The 27,649-nt window shown below is 39.8% G+C and overlaps 1 protein-coding gene across 5 annotated transcripts in view; it reads right to left on the reverse strand.

The window, feature by feature from the left end:
- The window catches only part of MCC (MCC regulator of WNT signaling pathway), a 261,755-nt gene that overhangs the window by 19,778 nt on the left and 214,328 nt on the right, over nt 1–27,649 (reverse strand). For all 5 annotated transcript variants that reach the window (XM_072611670.1, XM_072611662.1, XM_072611655.1 and 2 more), the window contains exons 13-14: nt 13,275–13,509; nt 4,347–4,553 (exon numbers count right to left, since the gene is read on the reverse strand). In XM_072611670.1, the coding sequence (XP_072467771.1) occupies nt 4,347–4,553; nt 13,275–13,509 (442 nt within the window). The remainder of the gene's footprint in view (nt 1–4,346; nt 4,554–13,274; nt 13,510–27,649) is intronic.

Raw genomic sequence — 27,649 nt, forward strand, 5'->3', positions numbered from 1 at the left:
GTTCAAGTTTTTGTATTCAGTCAATTATTTCTGCTGTGTAGGCCACAGAATATGTTTCCAAAAATCATATCTCTGGGGACAGCTAGGTGGTGCCATGAATAGAGCACCAGCCCTGGAGTCAGAAAGACCTGAGTTCAAAGCCAGCCTCAGAAACTTGACATTTACTAGCTTTGTGAGCTTGGGCAAGTCACTTAACCCCACTTGCCCTGCCTTACCCCCTCCAAAAGAAAAGAAAATCTTATCTCTGTCTTAAACTATTCAGAAACATCCTACATTGGTTTTTTGCTTTCTTAGTGATCCAATGTCCTCATTTTTCTTTGTCTTTCAAAATTATTCAGAGATATTGTCTTTCCTTCAGATGATCTGGAGGCCTTTTTACCTTCTATTAATTAACATCTGTTTGTGGTCAACTTTTTTTTCTTTTATGAATTTCCTTTTTCCTTAGGTCTTTGGCAATTTTAGTCTTTTTTCCCTCATATTTCCCTACCATTCACTTTTCTGGGTTCTTCTCCTCTGATGGCAAGATCACCTGAGGGCTGGGCTTCATTTTTATCTCAGTCTCCTTCATTGCTAGGTAATTTACTTTTCATCCACCTCGGTCCCTACCTCGTGAGATCACTTGGGGACTGGGAAAAAAGAACTGGCCTCAGCTAGACACCATTCTCCTTAGTGTAGGGTCCCAGGGTGCCCCAACTAGCCTCTTGTGCCTGGCCTGCATTTTCTTTTCCTCAGCTCTCTAGGTTGGCACTTCAGCAGCCCAGTGCATCATGACATTCACCTTCTAGGCTGAGCACGATGCTGGCTTGGGGCTTTGCATGTAGCATGAAGGGGGTGTAGCACTGGATTCTGTTGTAAGGCCATGGATCAGCCTGTGCAGCCCTGTCAGAGTATGGCACCCAATAGGGGTGGGGGGTAGTGAGTGACTGACTACATTAGAGATTATGGTTTAGGATTCTCTGTCTTAAGTCTTATTTTTAATTTATATTGTTGTCTTGATAGGTTCCTTGGTTTCTTGGACCACGGAGAGAAGGGCATTGCTTTATCTCATATCTATTTCATATTTTGGAAAGCTTTGAGAGATTGTGAATACTGAAGAAAATGTCTAAGCACTCCATCTTGTTGGTTATCTGACTTGGAAGTCTCCCCATCTCCACTCCTTTATAATATATTTAGTTGCTGGAATATTTCATAGGCATAATTAGTATTTTAAAATTTAATGGCAGATGCCAAATTTTGATGAACTTCAGATAGAGCCAGGGAGGTGAAATGCAAAAGGATTGTTTCAAAATATCACTTTTCTTCATTAGTGACATGCTCATTCAACTTTTATCTTTATACTCCAATAAGTTATTTTGTTCTCATACTACTACCAAAAAATGCTCCCAAAAATTCTTGCATAATTTACTGATAGTATAATATCAATAACTTTTATCACTGAAATTTATGGATAATTTTACAACCTTCTGGTTACTTTTTTGTTACATTTATTGTCCCTGTTACATCTTTGTCTTTCAGCAAGAACAACCTGTAACGAAAACAGGATCCTAAAAAATTCTCCTCCAATTCAAGGATCTTCTAATTTAAGTTTTTCAAAATGACAATGTATTATGGCATAAAATTTCAAAAAAAAATGTTTATTGTCTACAATATAATAAAAGTTATCCATTGGAAACAGAACTAAAAATTAATTTGGAAACTAAGTAAATTAATCCTAAGTAATTATTGAGCCAAAAAACAAATCACAAAAACAAAGAAAAAGACAACAAATAGAAAATAGACATTTTTCAAAATGAAGTCAGTGAAGAAATCCTAGGGGAAAATCATCTTTTTCAAAAGTCTCATCAGAAAAAGAAAGAGAGAGAATGAAGTAGGCATATAATTTTTTTTAAAAACCCAGAAAAGAATAATTTAAAAATAGAAATCTTGAAAAGAAGACAGAAAGAAACAGAATAAAGAACAAAAACCTACTGAATAAATAAATAAAATTAAGATCTGTTTTTTTTGGGGGAAGATAAGAGCCAATAAAACAAATAAGCCATTATTAGCTAATTTGATTAAGAGAAAGAGGAAAACTAAATTATCAGTATCAAATATTTTAAAAAGCAAAATTCACTGCAACTAAAAATTAAATAAGGGAAATTAATAAACTATTTTACTTAACTATACATCAAAGCCATTAATGAGAGAAATAGATAAATATTGATGAAAATACAAAATGCCTACATTACCAAAATAAGAAATGCAGCATATTAAATAAAATATTAGCAATGAAGCTACATCAACATATCACAAAGTTTACACGCATAACCAGGTTGGATTTATATCAGGGATGAAGGTTTGGTTTGATATGAGGAAAATAATAGACATAAAAGAATATAGTAATAAGAAGAACAATAAAAAAAATGGCACGATTACATATAAATAGGGAAAAAAGCTTTTGACAGAATACAACATCCCTTTATGTGAAGAATGCTAAAAAAAAAAAAAATGGATGTTTCTTTATATGCTAAGCAGCATTCAAAACCAAGAGACAGCATTATCAATAATGGGGGAAAACTAGAGACATTTCCTGTAAGATCAAGGAAAAAGCAAGAAGTCTATAATCTCCACTATTATTTCATATGCTGCTAGAAAAATTAGCTATGCCAATGGGAAACTGGGGAAATAAGCATGGGCAAACAGGAAACAAAATTATTACTTTCTGGAAATGATACAGCTTACTTAGAAAAGCCTAGAGTCAATTAAAATTAAACAAAATAATAACTTCAGTAAAGTTGTAGGATGAAAAATAAATTCAAATAAATCATCATCTATGTATTTCCAATAAACCCAGCAGGAAGTGATAGAAAAAAAATTTCATTTAATGTAAGTACAGAATGTAAAAAAATATTTAAGCACCTATCCAAACACAGTAAACATAGAGAAAAGGTAGTAACTAAATGAACGCAGCTAAAAATACTCCTTATGGAAATAAAGATACATTTGAATAATTTTTAAAATATTAATTGCTTATGCAGACTGAGACAATATAATAGAAATGAAAATGTCATTTAAATGTGTTAATTCAGTGACATACCAATCAAACTACCAAAGAATTACTTCATTAAGATAAATAATGGGGGGGAAAAAGGCAGGAAAGAAGGGAGTCTGGCAATGATTACATCTCAAGTCAGTGTTTGATAATCTCAAAGACCATAGCTATTGGTATTATAAGGACTTATTTGACAAAAACTGCTGGGAAAGCTGAAAAAAAGGTCCCCAAGAAATTAAGTTAGACTAAGGATATATCAAGATAAGTTCCAAATAGATACATGACTTAAATGTAAAAGCCCATATCATAACTTAAAATATCAAGGAAGAAAATATGTGGAAGATTTCACGATCAAAGAGGTAGGATCAAGCAAGATGCAATTAACAATTCTGATGACATAAAATTTTAAAGTTTCACAAAAAAGTCCAATACAGCTAGTGTTAGGAAGGAAATAGTTAACTGGATGAAAAATATTTGCAGCAGCTTTTTCTGATAAAGGTCTCAGTCTCACAATAGATAAGGATTTGACTCAGTTATATCATAATGACAGTCATTCCCCAATTAGGTCAAAGCATTAGTCAAAGCAGATGAACAAGAAATTCTCAAAAGGAAATCAAAGTTATCAATAGCCATGTTAAAAAACAATTCTCCAAATCACTAATAATTATAGAAACGCTCATTAAAGCAACATTCATATTTCACCTCATACTCATCAGATTGGCTAAAATGACTAAAAAAGGAAAATGCAAATGTTGGAGACACTTTGGGAAAACAGGCACATTAAATGCACTGTTTTGTAGCTGTCAGCTGATTCAACCATGCTGAAAAACCATTTGGAGGCCTGCCACCAAAGTCATTCTCTACCTACCTGCTAATGGAGAGATGAGGGACCCAAGATGAAAACTGAGATACGGAAAAAAAATTTTGAACATTTTTTGTTTTGCTTACGTATTGGCCTTTCCAACCACGCCCACAGTGGCTGTGTAGAGGTGGGATGGAGAAAAAAGAAATGTTTGTTAACAAAAAAAAAAAATTAAAACAATTTTATAAAAAAATCAAACTCTTATTATTAGAGAAATCAGAATAAAAGGTAAAGTCTGCAAAGTGCAGTAGGAGACAAAAATGTGTGAGGTGGTGGCAGTTTATGACCCCCTAAACCTCTGTATTTAGGGTTAGTAATAGGGTCCTAGTAATAGTAGTGAAATGTAAATTACTTTTTTCCACCCCTCCCCTTTCCCACTACACTACCCTTCTAGTTATCCACCCAGATCTATTTGCCATTCAAGTTAGGGATCAGTATCTTGCATTCCTTTACCTTGCCAGATTTTTCTTTGCTTCCACTGCTGGTGGAACTGAGTGATCTCATTTTTTGTTCCTTCTGCTCCTCCACCTCAGACTTGAGATGTTCAATGTGCACCAAATACGCTTGTTCCTGGGCCTCTCGAGTACTCAGCTTCAGTTCAAGAGCTTTCTTCTCTTTCTCCAGAAGGTATAACTGGGCTTTCAGCTCTGCCATTTCCTCCTATATAACAAAAGTTCTGCTAAGTCATAGAGAAAAATCACACAGTCATTCTGATTGCATCCACTACAAATTTATGTTACCTTATCTCAATTGGGCCCTCACTTCTGCTAGTCAATATTTCTATCTCTCCCTATTTAACTGACTTTCTAAAATGGCTCTTCCAGATCTCTTCATCCCTCCTCAAACTTCTCATGGTACCTCCTCCTCTAACCCTCTCAGCTGAGAACCTTAACTCATATTTTACTGAAAAAATTGTGCCATCCATCAAAAGATCTGTCTTGCCCCCTCCTCCTCTCATCATCCAAGTGCCTTCTGTCACTGTTTCCTTCATTATTTCTGTCTCACATGAAAAGGTGGCCCTTCTCTTTGCTTAAGGCAAATGCCTCTCTCTGCCCAAGTGACCCCATTCTGTCCCGTCTCCCTTAGCAGATGGCTGTCTCTATCATTCTCACTTTCTCATTATCTAGAATCTCCCCCATCTACCCGTTGCTTCCCTACTCTCTACAAACATGCACATGTTTCCCCTACCCTCACAAAACTCTCACCATCCCTGCTAACTATAATCTCATGTCTTTCCAGCCTATAGTGGCTATAGGAGTGGGGAAGCTGTGGCCTCGAGGCCACCTTGTGGCCCTTTGACACCTGAGGAATTAGAGGGCCACATTAGTCCCCACCCCTGGACTAAATTCCTTGAGAAGGCCATCAGTGCCTCCAATTTCTCTTCTTTTATGCTCTTCTTAACAGCGAGATGGTGCAGTGGATAGAGCACCAGAGGAGTCAGGAGGACCTGAGTTCAAATCTCACCTCAGACACTTGACACTCACTAGCTGTGTGACCTTGGACAAGTCACTTAACCCCAACTGCTTCATTCTGGGTCATCTCCAGTCATCCTGATGAATATCTGGTCACTGGATTCAGATGGCTCTGGAGGAGAAGTGAGGCTGGTGACCTGCACAGCCCTCCCTCACTCAAACCAAAGTCAAGTGCAGGTCATGTCATCATGTCTCTGATGGCGTGGTCTTCTTCAGCAACGAAGGATGAACACAAAACTCTCTACAATTCCACTTCCAACTACAGCATTCAAAGGAAACTGCGCTCTCCAAAGTTACCAGTGATTGTTTAACTGCAAATTCAATGGGCCTTTCCTCAAACCTCGTTCTTGATTTATCTGCAGCTTTTGACACTGTGCATCACTCTCCTCTAAATGCTCTCTTCTAGGTTTTCGGGACACTAATCTTTCCTATTTTTTTTTCTGTTTCTCTGACCAGTCTTCAGTCTCTTGCTTTTAAATTTTATCTGTACCATACTTGCTAATCATGACTGTTCCCCAGATCAATAAATCAATTATCTTCTCCCTTTCTACTACTTTACTTAGTGATCTCATCAGCTCTCATGGATTCAATTATCTCTGTACTGACCATTCTCAAATCTACTTATCCAGCCCTAACCTCTCTGCAAATCTCCAGTCTTGCATCTACAACTTCCTTTCAGATATTTCTAATGAGGTATCCTCTAGATGTCCTAAACATAATGTTCAAAATTGAACTCAATGTCTTCCCCTCCAACCCTCTCTTCCCCATACTTCCTTATTGCTGAGGTCTATCACCCTGCCAGTCCCCCAAGCTCACAACATAGGCATCATCCTTAACTCTACACTGCTTTTCAACCCCCATATGTTGCCAAGGCTTTTGAGTTCACCTTTGCAATACTTTTTGAACATGATCTCTTCTCTCTTCTGAGACCACCATCACCCTGGTGTAGGCTCCCATCTCCTCATGCCTGTACTACAATAATAACCTGACTGTTGGTTGGTCTTTCACAGGTCTCTTCCCATTCCAGTCCATCCTCTCCATTAAGTCCCAAACTGTTTTTCCTATAACACTCCATAAGTTCTAGTGGCTCTCTGTTAACTCCAGGATCAAAAAGCAAATCCTCTATTTGGAGGTCAGAGCCCATCATGACCTACCCCCTCCAACCATGTTAGTCTTCTTACACTTTACACCCCAACATCCCAAGTCCTTTTTGGTCCATTGATATGAGTCTCCTTGCTGTTCCTTGAACAAGACACTGTCTCTTGGTTCCATTCATTTTCTCTGACTGTCCCCCCTGTCTGGAATATGTGAAATTGAAAATTGATACCTTATTTTATTTTGTATGATTTATTAATTACTGATTACTAATCACCGAAATCAATACTTGTGGATCAGATGTGGAATTGATTGTATAGGTGTCAGTGATATGGTTTGGAAGAGTTTAACTTCCCCTGTTCCTATGGGTTAAAGTCTAACCACAAAGACTTAAATTTGGGAGGTTTTGCTAGCTGTGGAAGGGGGCAGGGGAAAGGATGATGAGTTAATTTGGCCATAGAATGTTTGTTTACCATGAGACTTTCCTGAGGATGCTAACCAACTCTGTTTTCCCTGTTGCCATGGGTTCTGGAAATCCCCTCTCAGTCAAATCAAGTGTAAGCCTACTCCCTGTCTCTCTCTGTCAGAACAATCACAGATTTAGTTTAGTTTGCATCATTGGACTATCATGTAATCAACTGTATATAAGAACTGCTCTGACAGTCAGATGCATCCTTGACCACTGGGGAGTCTTGGATTTTTTTAAATTGATAATTTAGCAATTTAGTCATTTATTTTATTAGCCTTACTAATAAACTGATCTTGCTTGGAACTTTGTGCCTCAGTTTCTCTTTGTCATTGGCAAGCCAGTCAGAAGCTGAGTTATGGGACCTCCACCCCAGGATGCCCTCTCCAAGGGGATTCCCCTATTCCCTGAGGATATACTGGACTTTCCCCTCAGCTTTGAGCCAAATTTTCTGTGAGCCAAGGTAAATAAATTCACAAACCAGGAAAGTCTCTAGGGCACCTACACAGTTATCATACAAATAGAATTAAAAACTGATAAAAAAAAAGGGGGGGGTGTCTTAAAATTGATAGTACACACTAGATTTTTGGCAAAAATTTCAAAGAGAAAGCAAAATTCATAAAGAAAAAAGATAAGGACTGAAGAAAATTTTGCAATACCAGCAATTTCCTCTTCATAGTGGCAGCTGGCCAAAGCAAAACATCTCTTCAGCTATAAGTTCCCTCTTTATTTTAAGTGGTAGTGGGACAAAGTAAAATAGCTTTTCAGCTGATAAAACAAGGGGCTAGTTAAATTCATTATGTTTAACTGGCTTGTCTAAACTGGCTCATTCATAAATGAGGAAGGCCTGCCAAGAATCTCTGTATTCTAGGTCTTGACTGGGAAGAGTGGGGGATGTCCCACTAGTCTCTGCCCTCTTCCATGATGGTGACACTCTAGCGTGACTTGGGGCAGCTTTCTAATAGTTACACTCCCCGAGTCACTTACGATGGCTGCTGCTGGTTTCCCATTTAATATCCCTTTACAGGTAACAATGAGGTCAGGTCCCAGGAACTTCACCTTGAGAAAACTGCTTAAATCTTGATTTTAAAACAGGCTTTCCCCCCTGCCCCTGCTGGGAATGAAGGAAGCACGGACTGTTCTGTCATTCTGAGTATCCTCGGCTACCAGAGATTCAGCTGATAAAGTATTTTCACCTAAATGAGACATTTTTTGATTATTGCACATTAAGGAAAATAGGAAGGGCACTTAATCTCACCTAAAACAAACAAACTACGTGGTCTTGGGCAACCCTGTTTGATGGCCCATGCCCACTTCTGACTGCTCTGTTATGAGTCTCTCCTCTTCTGCTCTACCTCCCTATTACTCCTCTACTAGGGTAAGAGATCTAACCGTAGGACACACCAGTTACTGATGGGTCTTCTCTCCAAAAGAGAGAAAAACCTCCTGTCACTCAGCCCAGAAATATGGGCTTAAGATTCTATCTTGTTACCCCAGAAACTGCCCAACATGAAGGAAGAGATAAAGAAAAGAGGGAACCTGGGCAGAAACCTCAGGCAATCTTGGCCACTGCCCAAATGTCTCTGGCGCCTATTTTGGCCTAGTCATGAAACCTCAGGGAATGGGAATGCTTTTATTGCCAAAAAGGGGTCATTTTACTAGAGACTGCAGAAAGAAAAAGAGGGACTTTCAGAATAAGCATAAAAAATGGGATAGTGGGAGGATCTAAACAGACATTTATAGCATGAAAGTCCATCATTCAAGGGAAATGCCATATGCTCCTGCAGGCTGAGGGCTGCTACAGGTGAAAGTTTATCTGTGGGAAAGTTGAGCAGATGACCTCGTGAAGGTAAAGGTCAGAACTTTTTAACTTAGTTTCTCCATTTTGCTGAACAAGACATTTTCCTACCTTGGTATATCTGAGCCTGGCTCTAATACCCTCTGGCTCCTGTTGTTCCATGAACAAGATACTCTCTCTTGGCTCTCAGTTCTAGGTTTCCAGAGAAATCTAGCCATTCCCACTGCCTACAATGTTCTCCCCCTCCTTCATTCCAGCTATTGATTTCCCTGGCATCCTCTGAGTCCCAGGTAAATTTCCATCTTGTACAGGAAACCTCTTCTAACCCTCTCAATTTCAGTGCCTTCTCTTAATTATTTCCTATCTATCCTGTAAATAGAATAGCTTTGTATATATAAAGCTTTGTATATTTGTCAGCATAGTCTCCCCCTTAGATTTTAAATTCCTTCAGGGCATGGATAGTTTGGATCCCCATCACAGTAGGCACTTAATCAATGTTTATTGTCTGAATGTGATGTCATCCTTGACTCCTCTGTCACACTCACTCAACGTATCCAATTTTTGCCAAATCTTATCATTTCTACTTTCATGATCACTCTTCTATGTTTCCTTCTCTCCATGCACACAGCAAGTACCCCTGGTGCAAGGTCACATTGCACTTGGACTATTGTAATAGCTTTCTGGTCTCCCTTCCTCAAGTTTCTTCCCACTCTAGTCCATCCTCTAGTCAAGTGACAAAGTGATCTTTCTAAAAACGCAAGTCTGACGATGTTACTTCCTTTCTCAGTACAATCTAGTGAGTTCCGTATTACCTCTAGATCAAATGTTTAGCTTTTAAAGCCTTTCACAACCTGTCCCCGACTAGTCTTCTTTTACTTCATTCCCTGTCCTGTCCTCTACGATCCAGGCACTGTCCTCCTTGCTCGTATATGATACTCCATCTTCAGACTGTGCCTTTTCATCAACTCTTCCAATACCTGTAATCCTCTCCCTTTTTAACACCACCTCCTAGCTTTCTTCAAGACTCACTTTAAATCCTAACTTTTGTAAGGGGCCTTCCCACTCTCTCCTACCCACCATGCCCATGGCTAGTTCCTTCCTTCTGAGATTACTTCTCATTTATACTGAACGTGTCTATGATGTTCCTGGTTTTTTACGTTTTCTCCCACTCCCTCCACCAGAATATGAGCTCCTTAAGGGTAGAGGCTGTGTTTTTGTCCTTCTTTGTGTCTATCCTCACTGCTTAGCAAAGTGTCTAGCACACAGAACTGCTAAATAAGTGATGATTGATTGATTCTTTTTGTCATCAGAAAATTCTTGTTTGCTAACCATCAATGGAAACAAAAATTGCTATTATTGAGTAACTCAAAAGGATACCCTTTATTCTCCAGTACTGGTTTCTTGAATTAGTTTTATAGTGATTCTGGGGTGATGCAAGATGTTTCACAGAATTTTACAGCTCTAAGGTATGTTAGCATCATCTTGTTCAGTTCACACTTGAACCCTACTACACAATACATAGTTAAATGCAAAATACTGTCTATACAAAGTAATTTCTAGGGAAAGAATCACAGACACCCTGTAAGAGGTGAGCTTTGAAGGTTACTTGAGATTTTATTGGCCAGAGATGAGGAGGTACCGCATTTCAACCACGGGACAACCTGGTCTTATACACCGACATGACAATCTTATACACTGGAAGACTGCGGCCATTCACTCCTTTCTCCTACCCTTCGCCCACCTTAGTCCTCTCTTTTCCAGGCTAAGTTTCCCCAGTTATTTCACACAATCTGCATCTGGCCTGGACCCCAGGACCTTCAGCATTCGGATTATTCTTTTCTGCATATTCTCCAGCTGATAAGAATAATTATACTGCCAAACGCTTAGATAACACTTTAGGTTTGCAAAATGTTTTACATATCTTATTTTATCTGTTCCTTACAAGGTGCTATTATAATTCCTATTTAACAAGGAAGGAAACTGAGGCTGAGAGTTTACACAGCTAGAGTCCTACTTTTTGATTTTCAAAATAACAAGCTATGGGCTGGTTAGAAACACATAATAATTTCAATGATTATACACTTAAAGTTTTACAAAGCACTTTCCTCACAATAACCTTGTGAAGTATATAGTGTAAAAATTATAAGCCCCATATTATAGATGAGGAAACTGAAGCCCAGAGCAAAAAACTAGCTTACCCAAAGGCAAAGTAAATTGGGCAACTTAGAATCAAGATCTGCACCCAGGTTTCCCTAGTCCCCAAACTATAGTTCGTTCTTGTATATCACACTGCCTGGCACCATGAACATGTAATCTAATTTTTTACACATGAATCTAGGCTTTATTTTGACATTTTACTTTGATTTTTATTAGCTGCTTGTCAAAGAATTATAAAACTTTCTTAAGAAGCTAATCTAAATGTAGTCACAGAATTTGAGATATAGAAGGGTTCTCAACATCAGTCTAGGTGAACCCACGCTCCAAGAAGAGCTCAGCCAAGTTCTGCCTGAAGGACTCCAAGGAGCTGCAATTCACCACCTGTCACAACAACCCATTCTACTTACTGGAGAGCTCTGACTTTTACTACCATCTCTCTACTCTTGAAAGCCATGCCTCTTTCAATGGCTGATTCGTACTGAGCTCGTAGCTCCCTAAAATGTCACCCCCCCCAAAGATAAATGACTGATTGATCATGTCTCCCTGATGCACTTGTGAAGTTGATTGCTTTTGTACTTAAGTGTAAGATTTTACATTCTCCTTACTTAATGTTATCTTATTAGATTAAGCCCAATGCTCTAGGCTACACTTTTTTGGCAAGATCTTTTTAGATTCTGAATGTTATCCAGTGTGTTAGTTATCCTTCTTAGCTGTACATCACCTGCTAATTTAATAAGCATGCTACATATTTCATTCTTAGGGGAAGGTAATGATACAGAACAAGTAAATCAAGCGTTTGACCTCATGTCTGTAGAACCCAGAAAGTGGGTCTAGCCTTAGGTTCCCTCAGAAATTGAAGGCTAATATGGATTGTTTTACTTTCTTCCTAAATACTTCAAAACAGCACAGAAAAATAGTCCAACCTCTCAGTCTAAATTAGCAAACAGTGACATGGGGATAATGTATTAAAGTTCCCCATTCTATTGGGGTGGAGTGGAAATAAGCACTTATTAAACACCTACTATGTGATACGTACTGTGCTAGGCATTTTATAAATATCATCTCATTAGATTTCTTAGGCAGATATGTGATCCAGAAAGATCAAACAATGAATTTGAACAGAGAGGGTATTTTTGCGAAGAGTCTGGGAAGGGAGATGTGCTCGTGTTAGTCTTCTAAGTAACTCAGATCTTTGCTCGAGCATGCCACAAGGAGAAGGCAGGGCAGTATGGCCCAGAGCAAAGGATGGATAGATGCTTAGTGTGATATCAGGTAGAGGACGGTCCCTGACATGCAGTTGTTTTAGCAGTTTGGAGCCGTATGCCATAGAATCATCTTGGGGAATTATTCAACCATCATCAAGGGAGAAAAACAAGAAGTGAAGTTGCCAAAAGCAGAGCAATTTTTTCTCACTCCTAGGTAGGGGAGCAGGGTTTTTTCCCAGTGGAGAGGAGTCATGTGTTGATCCTGCCCACCTGATCTACTCACTATATCCGCTTGGCTAATTTTTGAGGTGACAGAGACCAAGGATGAAAATTTGTTCTGGGGCTACTGACAGTCGCTGCAATTTATCCAAGAACATAATATTCCAGATGTGGTCTGACACAGGAAGACACAGTACAGTGGGTCTATCATTTTGCTTCTCAGCGCTATCTATAATAGCATTTTTGGCTGTCAGAATACTTTTGACTCATAGTGAATTTATAGTCTACTTAAAGATTTTTTTCAGACAAACTTCTGTACAACTAGATCTGGTACTTAGGAAGTTCATTAAATACCTACTATATAAATTACGGTGTTAGGTACTGAGATGATACTCTCTGCCTTCCAAGGAGTTACGATTTAATAGGGGGATGGAACACACATAAATTAACCTAACATAATCCAGAATGAGAATTACTTTAGGGCTAGTGGATTCTATAACCTTGTACTTAGATTTTGGTACAACCCCTTACTTTATTGGCTATTAAATCAATTGTTTGCCCAGGTGTAAACTCCTTCACCTAATACCTCTCTCTATCATCCCTCTCTAGACTAGCCCTATCCTGCTCATGCACTCTCAAATCAATTGTTTACCCAGGTGGAAACCCTTTCACTTGATACCTCTCTCTGTACTATCATCCCTTTCCAGATTAGTCCTAGCCTGCTCTAGTTTCATATTCTCAATAACTCAAACATGCCACGTACTTTCATAACCTGTTTAATTTTAGCCACTGCCTCTTTTTTCATGGGACAGGAAAGAGAGTCCATACACAACCACTGTAATTTCAAAAACTAAGCTTACCGTTGATTTGTTACCACCATTTGTCAGTGTCACTTGTGGGGAGAAATCTCTAAATTCTCCGATCCAATGCCAGCCTGACAAATAGAAACAGTAGTCACTGAATATGTACCTTCATTGCCATCAGCTCCTGCATCAGCACAGCATTTTCTAGGTCTAGTCTCTGACTATCTCCTCGAGGCTTGACGTCGTAACTAAGAGGATCAATATGGATGCTTTCCAGCTCTAGCATGGTCAGCTTGACGGCTGCCCTGTCATTCTTGAGTTGTTGAATATAATCCTTTAGCCTCTGCTCATCTTCCTTGGTGAACTCCGTGTCACAGCTACTAGCGGTGGAGCTGGTTGTGCTGGAAAAAAAAAATCATACATGTCCTTCACATGTTTCCACGATTCAGTGCTGGTCACAATGGGATAAGAATGAGAACATTAGATAGCATCCAGAGGGAAGCACACAGGCTCTGCAACCAGAGGTCCTAGGACTTCATCCGGGTTCAATGGACTAAACCATGCAAGGAATATGCTTCATTATTACAAAAACTACACTTGTTTCTCTATGAGCCAGGAGCACAAAGCCCAGAGGGTCCAGAATCACTTGGAGATTTTCATCTACTTAAAATCAAATATTTCTCACCTGGAGGTGGAGTTAGAGCAAATAGTCTAGGTTCTAGAACCAGTGCAGATATAGGGTGAATTTTCTCCAGCAGCCATTTGTTATGGTAGGGCCCTTGGGCCCGTCTAATTCTTATCTATATTTCTGGTGAACACAGTCTTTGTATTGACTCTCAGACCAATCCAAGGAGTTAGATAAATCATTTGGCACAACCTAAGAGCCCATGACCAACAAATATACTCATCTGTGTTTGACTGCCTATGTAGTAGGAGGCTCCAGCAAATGCTGGATCATCACCCTGTAATCTGGTGCTAGGATTATTACATTATTTTATTATATTATTACAATAATGAAAATAGAATTTTTCATAAGCACGTATTCTCAACTTCCATCCCTTCATTCATTTTAATAATAATGAGAGTTGACATTTATAGACCACTTTAAGGTGTGCTACAAACATTAGCCCATTTCCTCCACACAGTGATCCTGGGAGGTTAGGTGCTATTATTATGCACCTAAAACAGGAAACTGGCTGAGTGAGGTTAAGTGACTTGGCCTTCACAGTTAAGTGACTGAGGCTACACTTGAATTCAGATGCCCTTAACTCCAACATTCTATTCACTGTGCCACCTAGCTGGACTAATCATTTTAAATTTTATTGTACTTTTATAAATTACACATTATTTTGTACTACTATACTTCTGCTGTTGGTTTGTCTCCTTTGAGATCTTTGGTGGAGGGGAGTGAAAAGAAGGGGAGACAGGACTATTTTGACAGGCAGGAAAACTCCCCTGAAGTAGCTGGTTGTTAGTATTAAGAAAAATAAGACTTTCTTCAGGGTCTGAAATAGAATTAGATGGGTGATTTCCAAGGGTGTTCAGGAGCCAACTCATAGCAGTGCAGGAGAACCACATTTTCAGTGTGAGCATTTATACCTTAGAAATTGATAAGCAGCAGATATCAGAGCTCAATTTACTGTTTTGTTGACTGTCTAGACTTTAGACAAGTGCTGCCCTTTGACTGAATCTAAAACTTCACACAACAAATCCTCTTAATAAAAGGATTTGTTCTGTAAAACTTGGACTCAGTCAAAGACCGTGAGGCTGCAGGTTTCCCCTCCCTGGTCTAGACCAAGGGTTGGCAAACTACATCCCATGAACCAAATTCACACTGCTTTCTGTCATTGTAAGGTTCACAAGCTAAGAATGGTTTTTACATTTTAAAATAATGTTTGATCGTAAATCATATCATTTAATCATATCATTCCAAGATCTGGGATTATCTTAGACATTTTTTTAAAGCATGACTGACTTTTGTCAGTCCCATTTGGGGTTTTCTTGGCAGAGATATTGGAGTGGTTTGCCATTTTCTTCTCCAGCTCATTTTACAGATGAGCAAACTGAGGCAAATAAGGTTAAATGCCTTGCCCAGGGCCTGTGGTCTGAGGCTAGATTTAAACTCAGGTCTTCCTGATTCCAGGCCTAGCACTCTACCTACTGTGCCAACAGGGTATGTTAATTTATTTCCTCATTAATAAAATTTCAATATATCTCTAAATGAACTAAACTTAGAGCCCTTTTCAAATGCAAATATTATTTGATATCCTGGAGAAATCTTCTTTTGCAACAGTAGTTACTAACTGTTCTCTCCCTCATCACAATCTCCAGGAGTAAGTAAAGTTACTGGACATAAAATTTACTAACAATGAACTAATTAATAAAACAAAAACATAAGCATTTATAATATTTTAGCTATCTGAACCACTCTAACTAGTCACCACAAACCCTCACTATAATGGCAATAGTTGCATGATTTAATCACCCAAAACATCATATAAAATCATTTCTTAAAAATTCTTTCCATTTTCTTTGTCACACAAATTCCATAGAGAAAGAAGCCCCCGCCCCCGCCCTTGTTGGTCATCCATGGCTTCTTTCAAATCATAGGAAAAGTCTCTTCAGTGTCAAGCCTTCACCCAATAATGTCTCTCCAGATATTTTTCCTCATAAATGTAACTTTATAACAATGCTTCTCAATGGTTGAGGCAAAAGTAAATCTAGACAATCACTCTACTTAAATGGCAAAACGTTCTACCACAAAAATGTTAGTCTGTTAACTAGACATGGACCCAAGGGGCCCAGATATCTCCTTTCAATCAGTCATGGCATTTAGACTGACAGAGTGGGGCAAGTCTATCATCAATTTAGATGTCTTTGAAAGCCACTGGATGAACTTGTGTGTCAAGGAACAGAACATTTGTTTGGATTGGTTGAGGGATATTGTCATACCCTGTGGGGCTTATATAAAACTTTCAAGCTAGCTGAAATTGGAAGATTCTAATGAATGATGACCCAGGAAAGAGAAAGTCCCTAAGAAAGGAATTATTTGGAAGGTTGGGAGGAGAAGAACCTCAGCCTTTGTCTTAGTGCTCCTGGCTTGAATGGAAGAGGCTTTCATGCACTTCAGAGGATTCTGATTTTTTACTCAGTGTCCTAGAAGTTTTCTAGGTACAGCTGATGGCAGTGTAAGGACAAAATGCATATAATGAGGAAAAGCAGATTCAAAGTCCTACAAGACAGTCTGGGAGAAAAGCCATATCATACCTAAGGGGAACATCTTGAGGACTTAAGCAAAAAGGACTTCAAGGAGCTGTGAATGATCCCTTTGCAATATCTGCCCTTAAAGCCTGAATGCACTTTTCCCTGGATTCTACAGGTACTGGTGGGGGATACAGACTTTTGGGCATAAGTCAACCTATCAATCAATAAACATTCATTAAGTGCTTACTATGTGCCAGGCATTGTGCTAAAAGCTGAAGATCCAAAAAAAGGCAAAAGACAGTCCCTGCCCTCAGGGGCCTTACAATCTAATGGGGGAGAAGACATGCAAACAAATATATACGAAGCATGCTATATGCAGGATAAATAGGAAATAATTAATAAAAGGAAGGCATTAGAATTAAGAGGGAATGGGGATAGAGACTTAAAAAGAGTCAGAACAGAGAAGGGAGAGCATCTCTGGCCCTAGGGAGAGAAAGAGAGAACAACAGGAAGCGAGAGACAGAGTATCTTATTCGTGGGACAGCCAGGAGGTCAGTGTCACTGCATCAAAGGACTTCTCAGGGAGTAAAAGTACAAAAAAGACTGGAAAGAGAAATGGGTTGCAAAGGGCTTTGAATGCCAAATAGAAAATTCTGTATTTGTTCCTAGAGGCAAGTGGAGGCCACTGGAATGTATTAAATGGAGAAGATGTAGGGAGGTGGGGAGAGGGGGATAGAATGTGGATGATATGATCAGACTTTCAATTTTTGGAAAATGAGTTTAGTGGCTGAATGGAGAATGGATTAGTGTGGATAGAGACTTGAGGCAGAAAGACTCACCAGCAGGCTTTTACAGTGATCAAGGCATGAGATGATGTGAGCCTGCACTAAAGTGGTGGCAATGTCAAGGGAAATAAGGGGACATAGTCAAGAGATGTTGCAAAAGTAAAATAAGCAGAGCTTAGCAAGGGTTTGGATCAGGCAGGGGTGGATGGTGAGAGAATAAGAAATTCAGGATAACTCATAAGTTGTGAGTCTAAGGGACTAGGAGAATGGTTTTGCCTCCCTCCCCGCCCCCCCCCCCCCCCCAATAATAGGGAAGGCAGGAGGGGATCCTTTAGCAGGAAAGATAATGAGTTCTACTTTGGACATAATGAGTTTAAGTTGTCTACTGCACACCCAGTTTAAGATGTCTAAAAGCCATAGTTTGGAGGCTAGTTGAGAGACTGAGGCAGAAAGGTGACTTAAGAATCATCAGCCTAGAGATGGTATTTAAATCCATGGGGACTGATAAGAATACCAAGTAACCTCATTCTTGCTACTCGCCAAGTTTAGAGAGAGAGAAGAGGATCTAGGACAGAACCCTGAAGGCCACCTACGTTTTACAGGGCATGATTTGGAGGAGGATCCAGCAAAGGAGACAGAGAGGGAGCAATAAGATAGGTAGGAAGAAAACCAGGAGAGAATGGTATCCCCAAAACCTAGAGAAAAGAGAATATCAAGGGGGAGAGTGTTCAGTAGTGTCAAAGACTACAGAGAGGTTAAGGAAAATAAGGTCTGAGAAAAGGTCATTGGATTTGGCAACTAGATCATTAATAACTTTGGAGAGAGTGTTTTCACCGGAATGATAAGGTCAAAAGTCACATAGTAAAAGGAAGTAAGAGAAGAGAAACTGGAGACATCTATGGTAGAAGGCCTTTTCTAGAGTTTAGCTACAAAGGGCAGAAGAGATATAGGATGAGAGCTAGTGGGAGATGAAAAGGTCATGTGAGGCTTTTATTTTTGGAATGGGGGAGACATGGTCATGTTTGTAGACAGTAGTAAATGAGCCAGTAGACACAGGGAGAGTTTGAAAATAAGTGAAAGAAGGAGGATTACAGAGGGGACAATCTGTTGGAGGAGATGGGATTGGAATGAGATCACTTGGACAAATAGAGGGGTTGGCTTTGGTAAGGAGTAAGGCCACTTCACGATGGAAGACAAGGATGTGTTCATCCTTCGTTGCCGAAGAAGATCATGCCATCAGAGAAATGATGACATGACTTGCACTTGACTTTTGTTTTTGAGTGAGGGAGGGCTGTGCAGGTCACCAGCCTCACTTCTCCTCCAGAGCCATCTCAATCCAGTGACCAGATAGTCATCAGGATGACTGGAGATGACCCAGGATGAGGCAGTTGGGGTTGAGTGACTTGCCCAAGGTCACACAGCTAGTGAGTGTCTGAGGTGAGATTTGAACTCAGGTCCTCCTGACTCCTACACTGGTGCTCTATCCACTGCACCACCTAAGGGAAGACAACGATAAAAGAGGAGAGAATGGCAGAAGGCACCTGAATGATAGATGAAAAAGGTTCTCAGCCAAGAGAGTGAAGGGAAGGAGGAGTCATGGGAGATTTGAAGAAAGATGAAAAGGTTTGGAAGAGTGACTGTGGAAAGTGAGATAGTGAATTGATACGGGAGGTATAGGAGCAGTGAGTGAAACCTCAGCTGAGCTTCCATAACAAATCTGTAGTGGAACCAGTCAGAACAGTTGTGCAATTCTATCTACTTTCGTTCAGTAGCACATGTATAGGTGTAAAGGAAACAACTGGTGAGAGTGTTCCAAGACTGAGGTTTGGCTGGACATGACCAGTGAAATAAGGACACAAGAGGGGAGGAGAGTGTAGAATTGACTAGAGAGTCAAGATGGGGAGAAGAGGAAAGACTAACACTGGTTAGTTTAGGGGAGACAGCCTGGGGGAGGGATTAAGGGTTTGGAGATTATGGTGAAGAGGAAAAGTAGTATTATATAAGGAAAGGCAGAAAAGGAAGAAAGAAAGGGTGAGGAGGGGAAAAAATAATAGATTATGATCAGATTATGATCAGATAATAGATTATGATCAGATTATGATCAGATATGATTTCAGAATTTTTTAACATGACTTTGCTAAATTTGTGCATGGGGGCAAGAGCAAGGGGACAGCCATCTTTTTATATGACTGAGGAGGGGCGAAGGAGTAGCTCATGGGTGATGTACAGGTCAAGGGAATGAGTAGTTCGAGTACTTGAGGGAGAATCAGTAGGTATGCTGAAGTTCCCAGTATGGAGGTGGGAGCTGAGGAGGAGAGAAAAAATGTAAGTCAGGCATCAAACTTATTGAAGAAGGAGAACACCCTGGGGGTCTGCAAACAACAGCTACCAGTGAATAACAAGAACCTCAAAGGAAGAAAGGTTACTAAGTGAAATTATTTTTCCATTATTTTAATAATCAATTATTAAACTAGGATCCAGTTTTTTTAATTTTTTATTTCCTCATTTAGGGCCTAGCCCTAATTGGTCATTTGTCTCTGAGAGACATGACTGATGGATGAGATTATCTCTAATCTTCTGGGAATACACTGCTCTTCTTAGACAGGACCCCACTCAATTAGGAGACCTTTACTTTATTTAGAGTATAAGCAGAATCTAATCTAGGTGAATTCCTACCCATACCCTTATACCTTTCCGCAGGAGTTTAGGGTGACCCAGCTCATGAAGGTGAAAACCAACCAGAGTGATCTCATGATTAAGCCACAGTCTCAGAAAGAGGAATTAAGGTCTCTTAGCCTATCTCCTCATTAATTGTTAACCAATCAGGGCTGATTTTCACCTGCCAGAATATCCCCCTTTTTCAAAGGTATTTAAAGCATTTGTGATTTTGTCTTCAGTTTTAGAGAGAAATCACAGACCATCAATTTATTATTTGCTAGCCTCATTCATAAATTTACTTTTAATTTGCCAGAAACTCTGTCTCTCGGGTTTTTTGTTCATCACATAAGTGATGAAGGAAGGGGTAGAACCTGGAAGTGGCAATAGGGAGCAAGGACTATTACAGGTCCTCCACCTTGACTGAGGAGAATGAATGAAGAAGCAGCCAGTCCTACAAAGAGTGGCCAGGGAGGCTGTGTCTTCAGGGGGAAGCCAAGTTTAATTTAAGAGCTAGTAGGAGGAAAGAGTAGGAGAGGAGTAGTCTTAAGATGAAGATCAGTTCGTTGCCTATGGAAGGGGCATTCCAGAGGGCACAGTGGAAGGACTGGGTAAAGTTGGGATGAAACTTTGAGGCAGGAAAGTTGAGTAGGGAAGAGAATTAAAAAAAGGTTACATGATAACTGTATTATATATTTAAAAGGAATAGGAAGTTTTACATAATAGATTTGTAGTTTCATGTACAATCATCGTTTTTTTCCTGTTCTATCATGTTACGAAAATGCTTTATTTAAATTCAGAATAAAATAAATATTAAAAAAAAAAGACACTCTCAGGGAGATCCACAGACCCTGAGGAGCTCAGTGTGAGTCAGGATAAATACCTATGATAGGAGCAATATCTACCAGGGTTCCCTCCATCTTCTGTTCCACTCCTAACAATAAAGGTAAGGGATGGTTTCCATTAAAAGGTGACAAAGCCAGGACGTGATTGGCTCAAGGGTGAACCAAAGCTCAAAATGTGGCTTCTTGGTCCCTTAGGTGCATAAAAGGTCCCATTCACATAGGGTTAGTGCCCCTGCTTGCCAGGCTGAACAGATATTTATGTATAAAGACAAAGGGTTGGAAGGAAGAGGGCACATCTGCCAAAGCTAAATGCCACTGTAGCTCTGCTACACACCAGTGCTACGCTAAGGCCAAACAAACCTCCTTCTGTTATGTTAAATGACTTTTTGGTTTGTTTGTTTAATGATCTTAGACATCAAAACTGAAGCATGGTGTGGCATCAGGCTTGCCTCTAATAATCTAACAAACATGAAATACAGTAAAACAGTAATTAAGACAATTCTAAAAGAAAGCTTCCTCTTGCCTTCTTTCCCTCTGACCTCACAAATTTCTTACAGATCTCCATAAATCAAACTTAAAAGCAATACCTAAGAGTGACACAATACCCAAAGAGTGATAGTGAGAAGGATTATGGTTTTTCTTGCCCTTAAACACACACAGACACACAAACACACACACACCAGATTTTTAAAACCACAAAAGCAAAGTCACATACATTCCCATGAAGCTAAATTATTGCCAATGAATGTCTAGCTCTGCTGTGAAGTATTTTTTTCCTGAAGGCCTGAACTCTCCCTGTCTCCAATCTGCCAGACAAAATGCCCTTTCTGTAACCTCCATTTGGCTCTTATAGGATCAGCGATATTACTGCATCTTCTGCTGGAGAATCTAGTAAAATAGGTGCTACCTAGAAATGAAAGGTGATCAAGCACATAAAAATGACCTAATAAAAGAATGCTAGGCTAAACAGTAAGTGTGGTCAATCAATGTTCTTCTACACACAGATGATAAGGTTGGACACAAATAAACAATGGAGGCTTTAAAAGAGAGGAGAACAAAACATATTCTCTTTTTTCATCACCTAACTAATTCATTAAATGATTACCTAAAACGAGTTTTCTCATAGCCCTTGTACTAAGCAATTGTTCAGAGATTTCTGGAGCCTACAGCCTCAAACCGTCCATAATGTGAGTCTGGACAAGTCGTTCAGCTTTTATCAAACAGTTTTAAACCATGAAAAAGCCAAAGCCCTCTCAGTTTACAAATGAGGAAACTGAAGCGCGAGGAGGTGAAATTACTTGACCAAAGTCACACAGGTTATACCTAAGGCAGGATGGGAACTCAGGTCCTCTGACTCCGCAGCCAGGGCTCATTCCAAGTGTACCACACCATTTCTGCTTCCATGTTTGTAAAATGGGTGTGGCAGTCATAGGGACAATTGAACAAAAACACATTTAAGTATGTGTACTGCTGATAAAGGAGTTAGAATAACACTTGCATGTTGAGACTGGGTGGGGTTCAAGGAAACTGTCTCTTTTCTAGTTATAAAAAATTTCAGAAAAATTTCAGGCGTTCAGGCAAAAAAAATTCATAGCAAAGCTAAACAATCTTTGGCGATACTTTTTTAGCTTTATGAGGATATATATGTGACTTTGCTTTTGTGTTTTTTAAAATCTGGTGGGGTTTTTTTAATGTTCTTAAAATGACAAAGGTCAGGAAAAAAAAGAGTCCTCATTATCACTCTAATAATCTGGAAGTGGTCTGATAGCTTCTAGCATTTCCCAGGACCAAGCACCCTCCCTCTACCCTAAATGGGCAATTAGGTACTTGCCTTGATTTTAATGTTTTTATAGGTAGGAATTGCCACAGCTTAAAGACCCTATTACTACACCACCTGGAGAAGGAAATGGTAAGAAAATCCCAAATGGGGTCATGACGTCAGACACAACTGAACACTTACAACATCACAACATCATCAGTGAAATTTGCCCAGTCTATGAGATGAAAGTTGCCTAATACCACCATGGGTAGTGATGAGGAAATGTCCCCCAAGTTCGACTGAGCCAAAAGCAAAGGATAATTATTTTTTTTTAATCCACTGCTCCCTTTTTAATCGCTACTCTGCTCGCCCAACACCAGCCCTAATAGATCGCTCCTTTGGAACGTTTCTGAATAGATCTAGAAGTCATGCAACTGAGTTCAGTCCACAAAAATTTATCTTATTTAAGCTCAATTGGGCCTCAGCTGAGAAAGTCAATCCCTCTGTTCATCCATGACTTTGTATGCAATTACCTACAAAGGTGGTTGCAAACCTTTTCTTATTTCCTCACACCTCCCATACTCCAGACGCATTAAATATTACTCCCCTTTCTATTGTCTAGAGTGACAAACTGACCTTGCTGTTTCCCATCCTGTGCTTTTGTAAGGTCCATCCCCCATGCCTGGTCTGCTTTCCCTCCTCAACTTTGGCTTACCTTTCCCTCTCCTTCAACTAGTCCATCCATTCCCACTGGTTATTGTTCCATGTCTCTCCCTTTAATGGCTAACAACCTTGGGAAGGCCATCTACAATAGGCACCTCTACATCCTTCCCTCTTTCTCTCTTAACTCTGGCTTCCAGCCTCATCAACTAAAACTGCTCTCTCCAAAGTTACTAATCTCCTAATTGCCAAATACAATGACCTTTTATCAATTCTCATCTTCTTGACCTCTCTGCAGCCTCTGATCACTCTCTTCTCCTGTTTTTTGTTCAGGTTTTGTTTTTACAAATGAAATAGAAATGATGTGGGACAGTGTAAAGATCATTGGTTATGGAACCAGAGGTCCTGGGTTAACATTCTGCCTTAGACACTACCTTCCTCTAACCGCTCATCAGTTTCCTCCTGTGGATCTCCATCCATGTCATACCCACTAACTGTGTGCGTTCCCTAGGGCTCTATCCCCTGCCCTCTTCTCTGTCTCCTCTGTATGATTTCACTTGGTGATGTCATCAATTTCCAGGAAGTCAATTATCTTCTCTACACTTACTTAGATCTATTTAACCAGACCTAATCTTTAGACTCACACCTTTAACTTCCTATTAAGACATTTTAATCTTGATGTCCCATAGACATTTTAAATTCAACATATCCAAAACTGAATTCATTTTCTTTCCTCCTCCCCAAACCTTTCCCTCTACCAAACTTCTCTATTACTTTGAGGGTACCACCAACCTCCTAATTACCTAGGCTCACAACCTGGGTATCACTCTCTACTGCTTTCTCTCACTTTCCACAAATAATCTGTTGCTAAGGCTTGCCAATTTTACCTTTGTACCTATACACCCCATATTCTCCTTCAATACTGCTACTACCCTAGTGCACGTCCTCATCTCCTCATGTCTGGACAACAGTCTGTTGGTTTGTTTGCCTGCCACAAGTGCTTTCATATTCCAGTCCATCCTCTACTCAGATGTCAAAATCACCTTCCCAAAGTTCAGGTCTGATCATGTCATGCTTCTGCTCAATGAGCTCCATACAATCTCAAGTATCAAATATAAAATCCTCTGTTTGGGATTCAAAATCCCATCGCCACCTCCCACATATTTTCCAGCCTTCTTACAACCTACTCAGCCCCACGTACACTTCCATTCAGTAATACTGGCCTCATTGCTCTCCTTTGAATAAGACATTCCACCTCCCAACTCCAAGCATTTTAACAGGCTCACACATGCCTAGTATGCTCCTCTACCTCAGCTCTGTCTCCTGGCTTCCTTCAAGTCCCAGCTAAAATCCTACTTTCTTCTGGAAGCCTTTCCTGATCCACCTTAATCTGAGTGCCTTCCTTCTGCTGATGTCCTTTAGATAGCTTGTCTGTAGACAGTTGCTTGCTTGCCTCCCTGACTAGATCCCCTGCTAGATCCTCAAACACAGGGACTATCTTTTGTCTCTCTGTCTGTCTCCAGAACTTAGAACAGTACCGATCTGAACAGGTACTTAATAAATATTTATCGGCTGCCTGCCTGATTTTGCCTCATTGAGACTGTGTGTCAACAGAACGTGTTGCTCCACGAGGCCATGACCGATTTCATTTTTATTTTGTATGCTTGTGGTACATAATAGGTATTTAACAAAGTTTGTTGATTGAATTCTCTATTTTTCTACACCAGAGTTAACTGTCTGAAACTATCATCCTAAAGTCCCTCTTAAACTGTTTTGGACATGATCAGTCTTCCATAGAACTATTTCTAAATAGATTTTGTTGATTTTCTACCCATCTTTAAGGCCCCAGTCAAATATCACACACTCCACAAAGTTTTCCCCATCTCTCCACACCTCTAACTACATTATTTTTCTTTCATCTAGTCTTATAGGATTTTACACTATATTCATGCAATAAGCATTTGTTGTGTGCCTATAATGTGCAAACAGGTGCTCAGACTACAAAGACAAAAAAGAAACCATCCCCATTCACAAGGACCTGACTTCCTAATTTGTTTTACATTTCATCTAAATATAGGACATTAATGCCTCTATGATAAAATACAGCAGGGACTATTTCTTTTTTTTATGTATCCTTTCTTTCCTGGTGTATATCACATTACATATTTTTCCCCCTAGATTCACGTCTAGACTTGTCTGGACTTAATCAACGTAGGATACTTTAACTGTAACTTGTAGCGTTAGAGAACTGTCGGGGGCACAAAGTGGTTAAGTTTGCCCCTTGCACACAGCTCTTACTCCAAGGCCATCTCTTTATTCACTAGGGCACACTGCCTCTGAATGCATTGCACATCGTAGATATTTAATGAAATGTTAGACGAATGCACGAAGGAATACTAATAACACTCACATTACCTCCCTTTGTGGGAAACAAAATATACCAATCCATCCTCATATTCCAGAAAACCTCCATCCAAAAGAAATCCTAGAATTGTTGACTTGAAAGGGATCATTTAAAATGATTCCAGAGAACTTGAACCAATGAGGCCCAGGGCTGAAAAGCTTGGATGCATGTCAAATCCTTTCAAAGAGTACTGGTCTTCTGCAGCCCTTCCTCCCCACCCCTACCCTTCTATCCCCATTCCAGACTCTGTGAAGAAGCAATAGAAGAAAGCCTGGCTGCCTTTAGTTTCTAAAAGTACAATTTTTAAAAGAAAAAAAATCCACTTTGTAGACATCCTGTCACCAAGACAAACTGCTTTCACAAAATGAAAGTTTAATTTCCAGATGAGCCTTTCCCTGCCGGCCCAACTCTCTCCCCTCCCCCTCCAGAATTTCAGCAAGGGAAATAGATCAAGTAAGGTTAATTACAACTTGGCTTTATGTTCTTAATGCTCCATGGCTGAATATGATTATGATAATGTTAAAAAAGGGAAGAAATGTAATATGGCACTTTCTATGGACACTTGCAGACGAAGCAGTCTGTGGTCTGTCTCCTAGGGACAGGCTGTCAGCTGCTGGGTGAGGGTTAAGTCATCCATTAACTCTGCTTGTCAGGAATCCTGGATGATCTCAGTTGTCAGCAAGGGAATATTCTGTTTGGGGCTGTAGTATATCTTAGTCATTTGGGGCAGAGTTCAAGGCTGTGTGTATTGGGGGAAGCAAAGGGAATGCAGGCATGAGCAGTGGATAAAGAAAAGCTGAGCTCCCTTGCTGGGATTACTAAAATAATGTGTGTGTGTGTGTGTGTGTGTGTGTGTGTGTGTGTGTGTGTGTACATATGTGTATTACATACACATATATATTTATATATTCATTGTAGCCTAGGTAACATGGGGCAGCTAGGACTGGATGATTGGCCTTCTCCTTTCCTTTTGGTTTTGGCTTGATTTCACATTATGCTGCATTTACTTGCATCGGTTACTTGCCAGTGGATCTTTCGGAGCATAGCAGTCACTGTGCAATCAAGGAGGAAACACTACTGACAGTGCTACAAAGACACTCCTCAGTGTTTCTTTGAACCCACACCCCCTACATTACCACCATTAATTTGGTATAGACTACATGAGATTATCTGAACTTGCAGTTAATTTCAAACTTCATTATCTTCATTCCTAAAATAACTATGCTCAATGTCCAATAGAAGTAAAAAGAAAAAGTCATTAAGTCAAGTACTGTGTCAGAAACTGGGAGAGATACAAAAAAGGAGAAAGCCATCCTTGCCCTCAAGGAGCTTCAGTTCTGAAGGGAAGACAACATGTAAATAAATAATTATATAGAAGATACATCCAAAGCAGACATGGCAACCTTAGATGAGAAGTCTAGAATGGCAGAGGGGTATGGAGATCCTGCAGGGTGTCTGAGCGATCTTAATAAATGCCAGAAGTTGAGGTGAAGCATTCTAAACATGGAAAAGAACTTTGCTAAGGCAAAGGAACAGACATGGGAAACTGAGTATCACATGTAAGGAACAGAAAGTGGATAAGTATAATTGGATCCTAGAGGATAGGGGGAGAAGTAGAAGGTAAGAATGTTAAGCTAGAAAGGGGCCAGGTTATGAAGAGAGTGACTTTGAATGCTACACAAAGAGCTGCATACTAGATTCTGGAGGTACCAGAGCCATTGGAGTGTACTGAGTCAGGGAGGGGGGGAGGTGTGACACGGGCAAATCTAGACCTTATGAGAATTCCTTTGGTAGTTGTGTGGAGGAGGGATTAGAGTGGGGAGGCTCGCTGCTGGGAGAGCAATTGTCTGTTGTAAGGGTCCAGGCAAGAGATTATGAGAATGGGGCAATGACAAAATTGGAGTAGAATGAAAGAAGGGAATGTAAATGAGAGATATCGAGAAGGTAAAAATTACAAACCTTGGCAACTGATTTTATATGTGGGGAGGGGGAAAATCAAGAATCTTGGATAATACTGGGGTTGTGAATCTGGATGAAAGGGAAGACTGTGATGCCCTTTACAGTAATAGAGAAGTTCAGAAGAGGGAAAAAGTTTGAGCAAAGATAATGAGTTCTATTTTGGTCATCTTGATTCTGAGGTGCCTACTGGCAGTTTAAATGGTAAAATGTTCAAAATGCAGTCCCAAATTTGAAATAGGCACATTTTTGTCTAGGATTGGAGCTCTACAT

This window comes from Notamacropus eugenii, chromosome 1 (genome assembly GCF_028372415.1).
Source record: "Notamacropus eugenii isolate mMacEug1 chromosome 1, mMacEug1.pri_v2, whole genome shotgun sequence".
NCBI lineage: Eukaryota > Metazoa > Chordata > Mammalia > Diprotodontia > Macropodidae > Notamacropus > Notamacropus eugenii.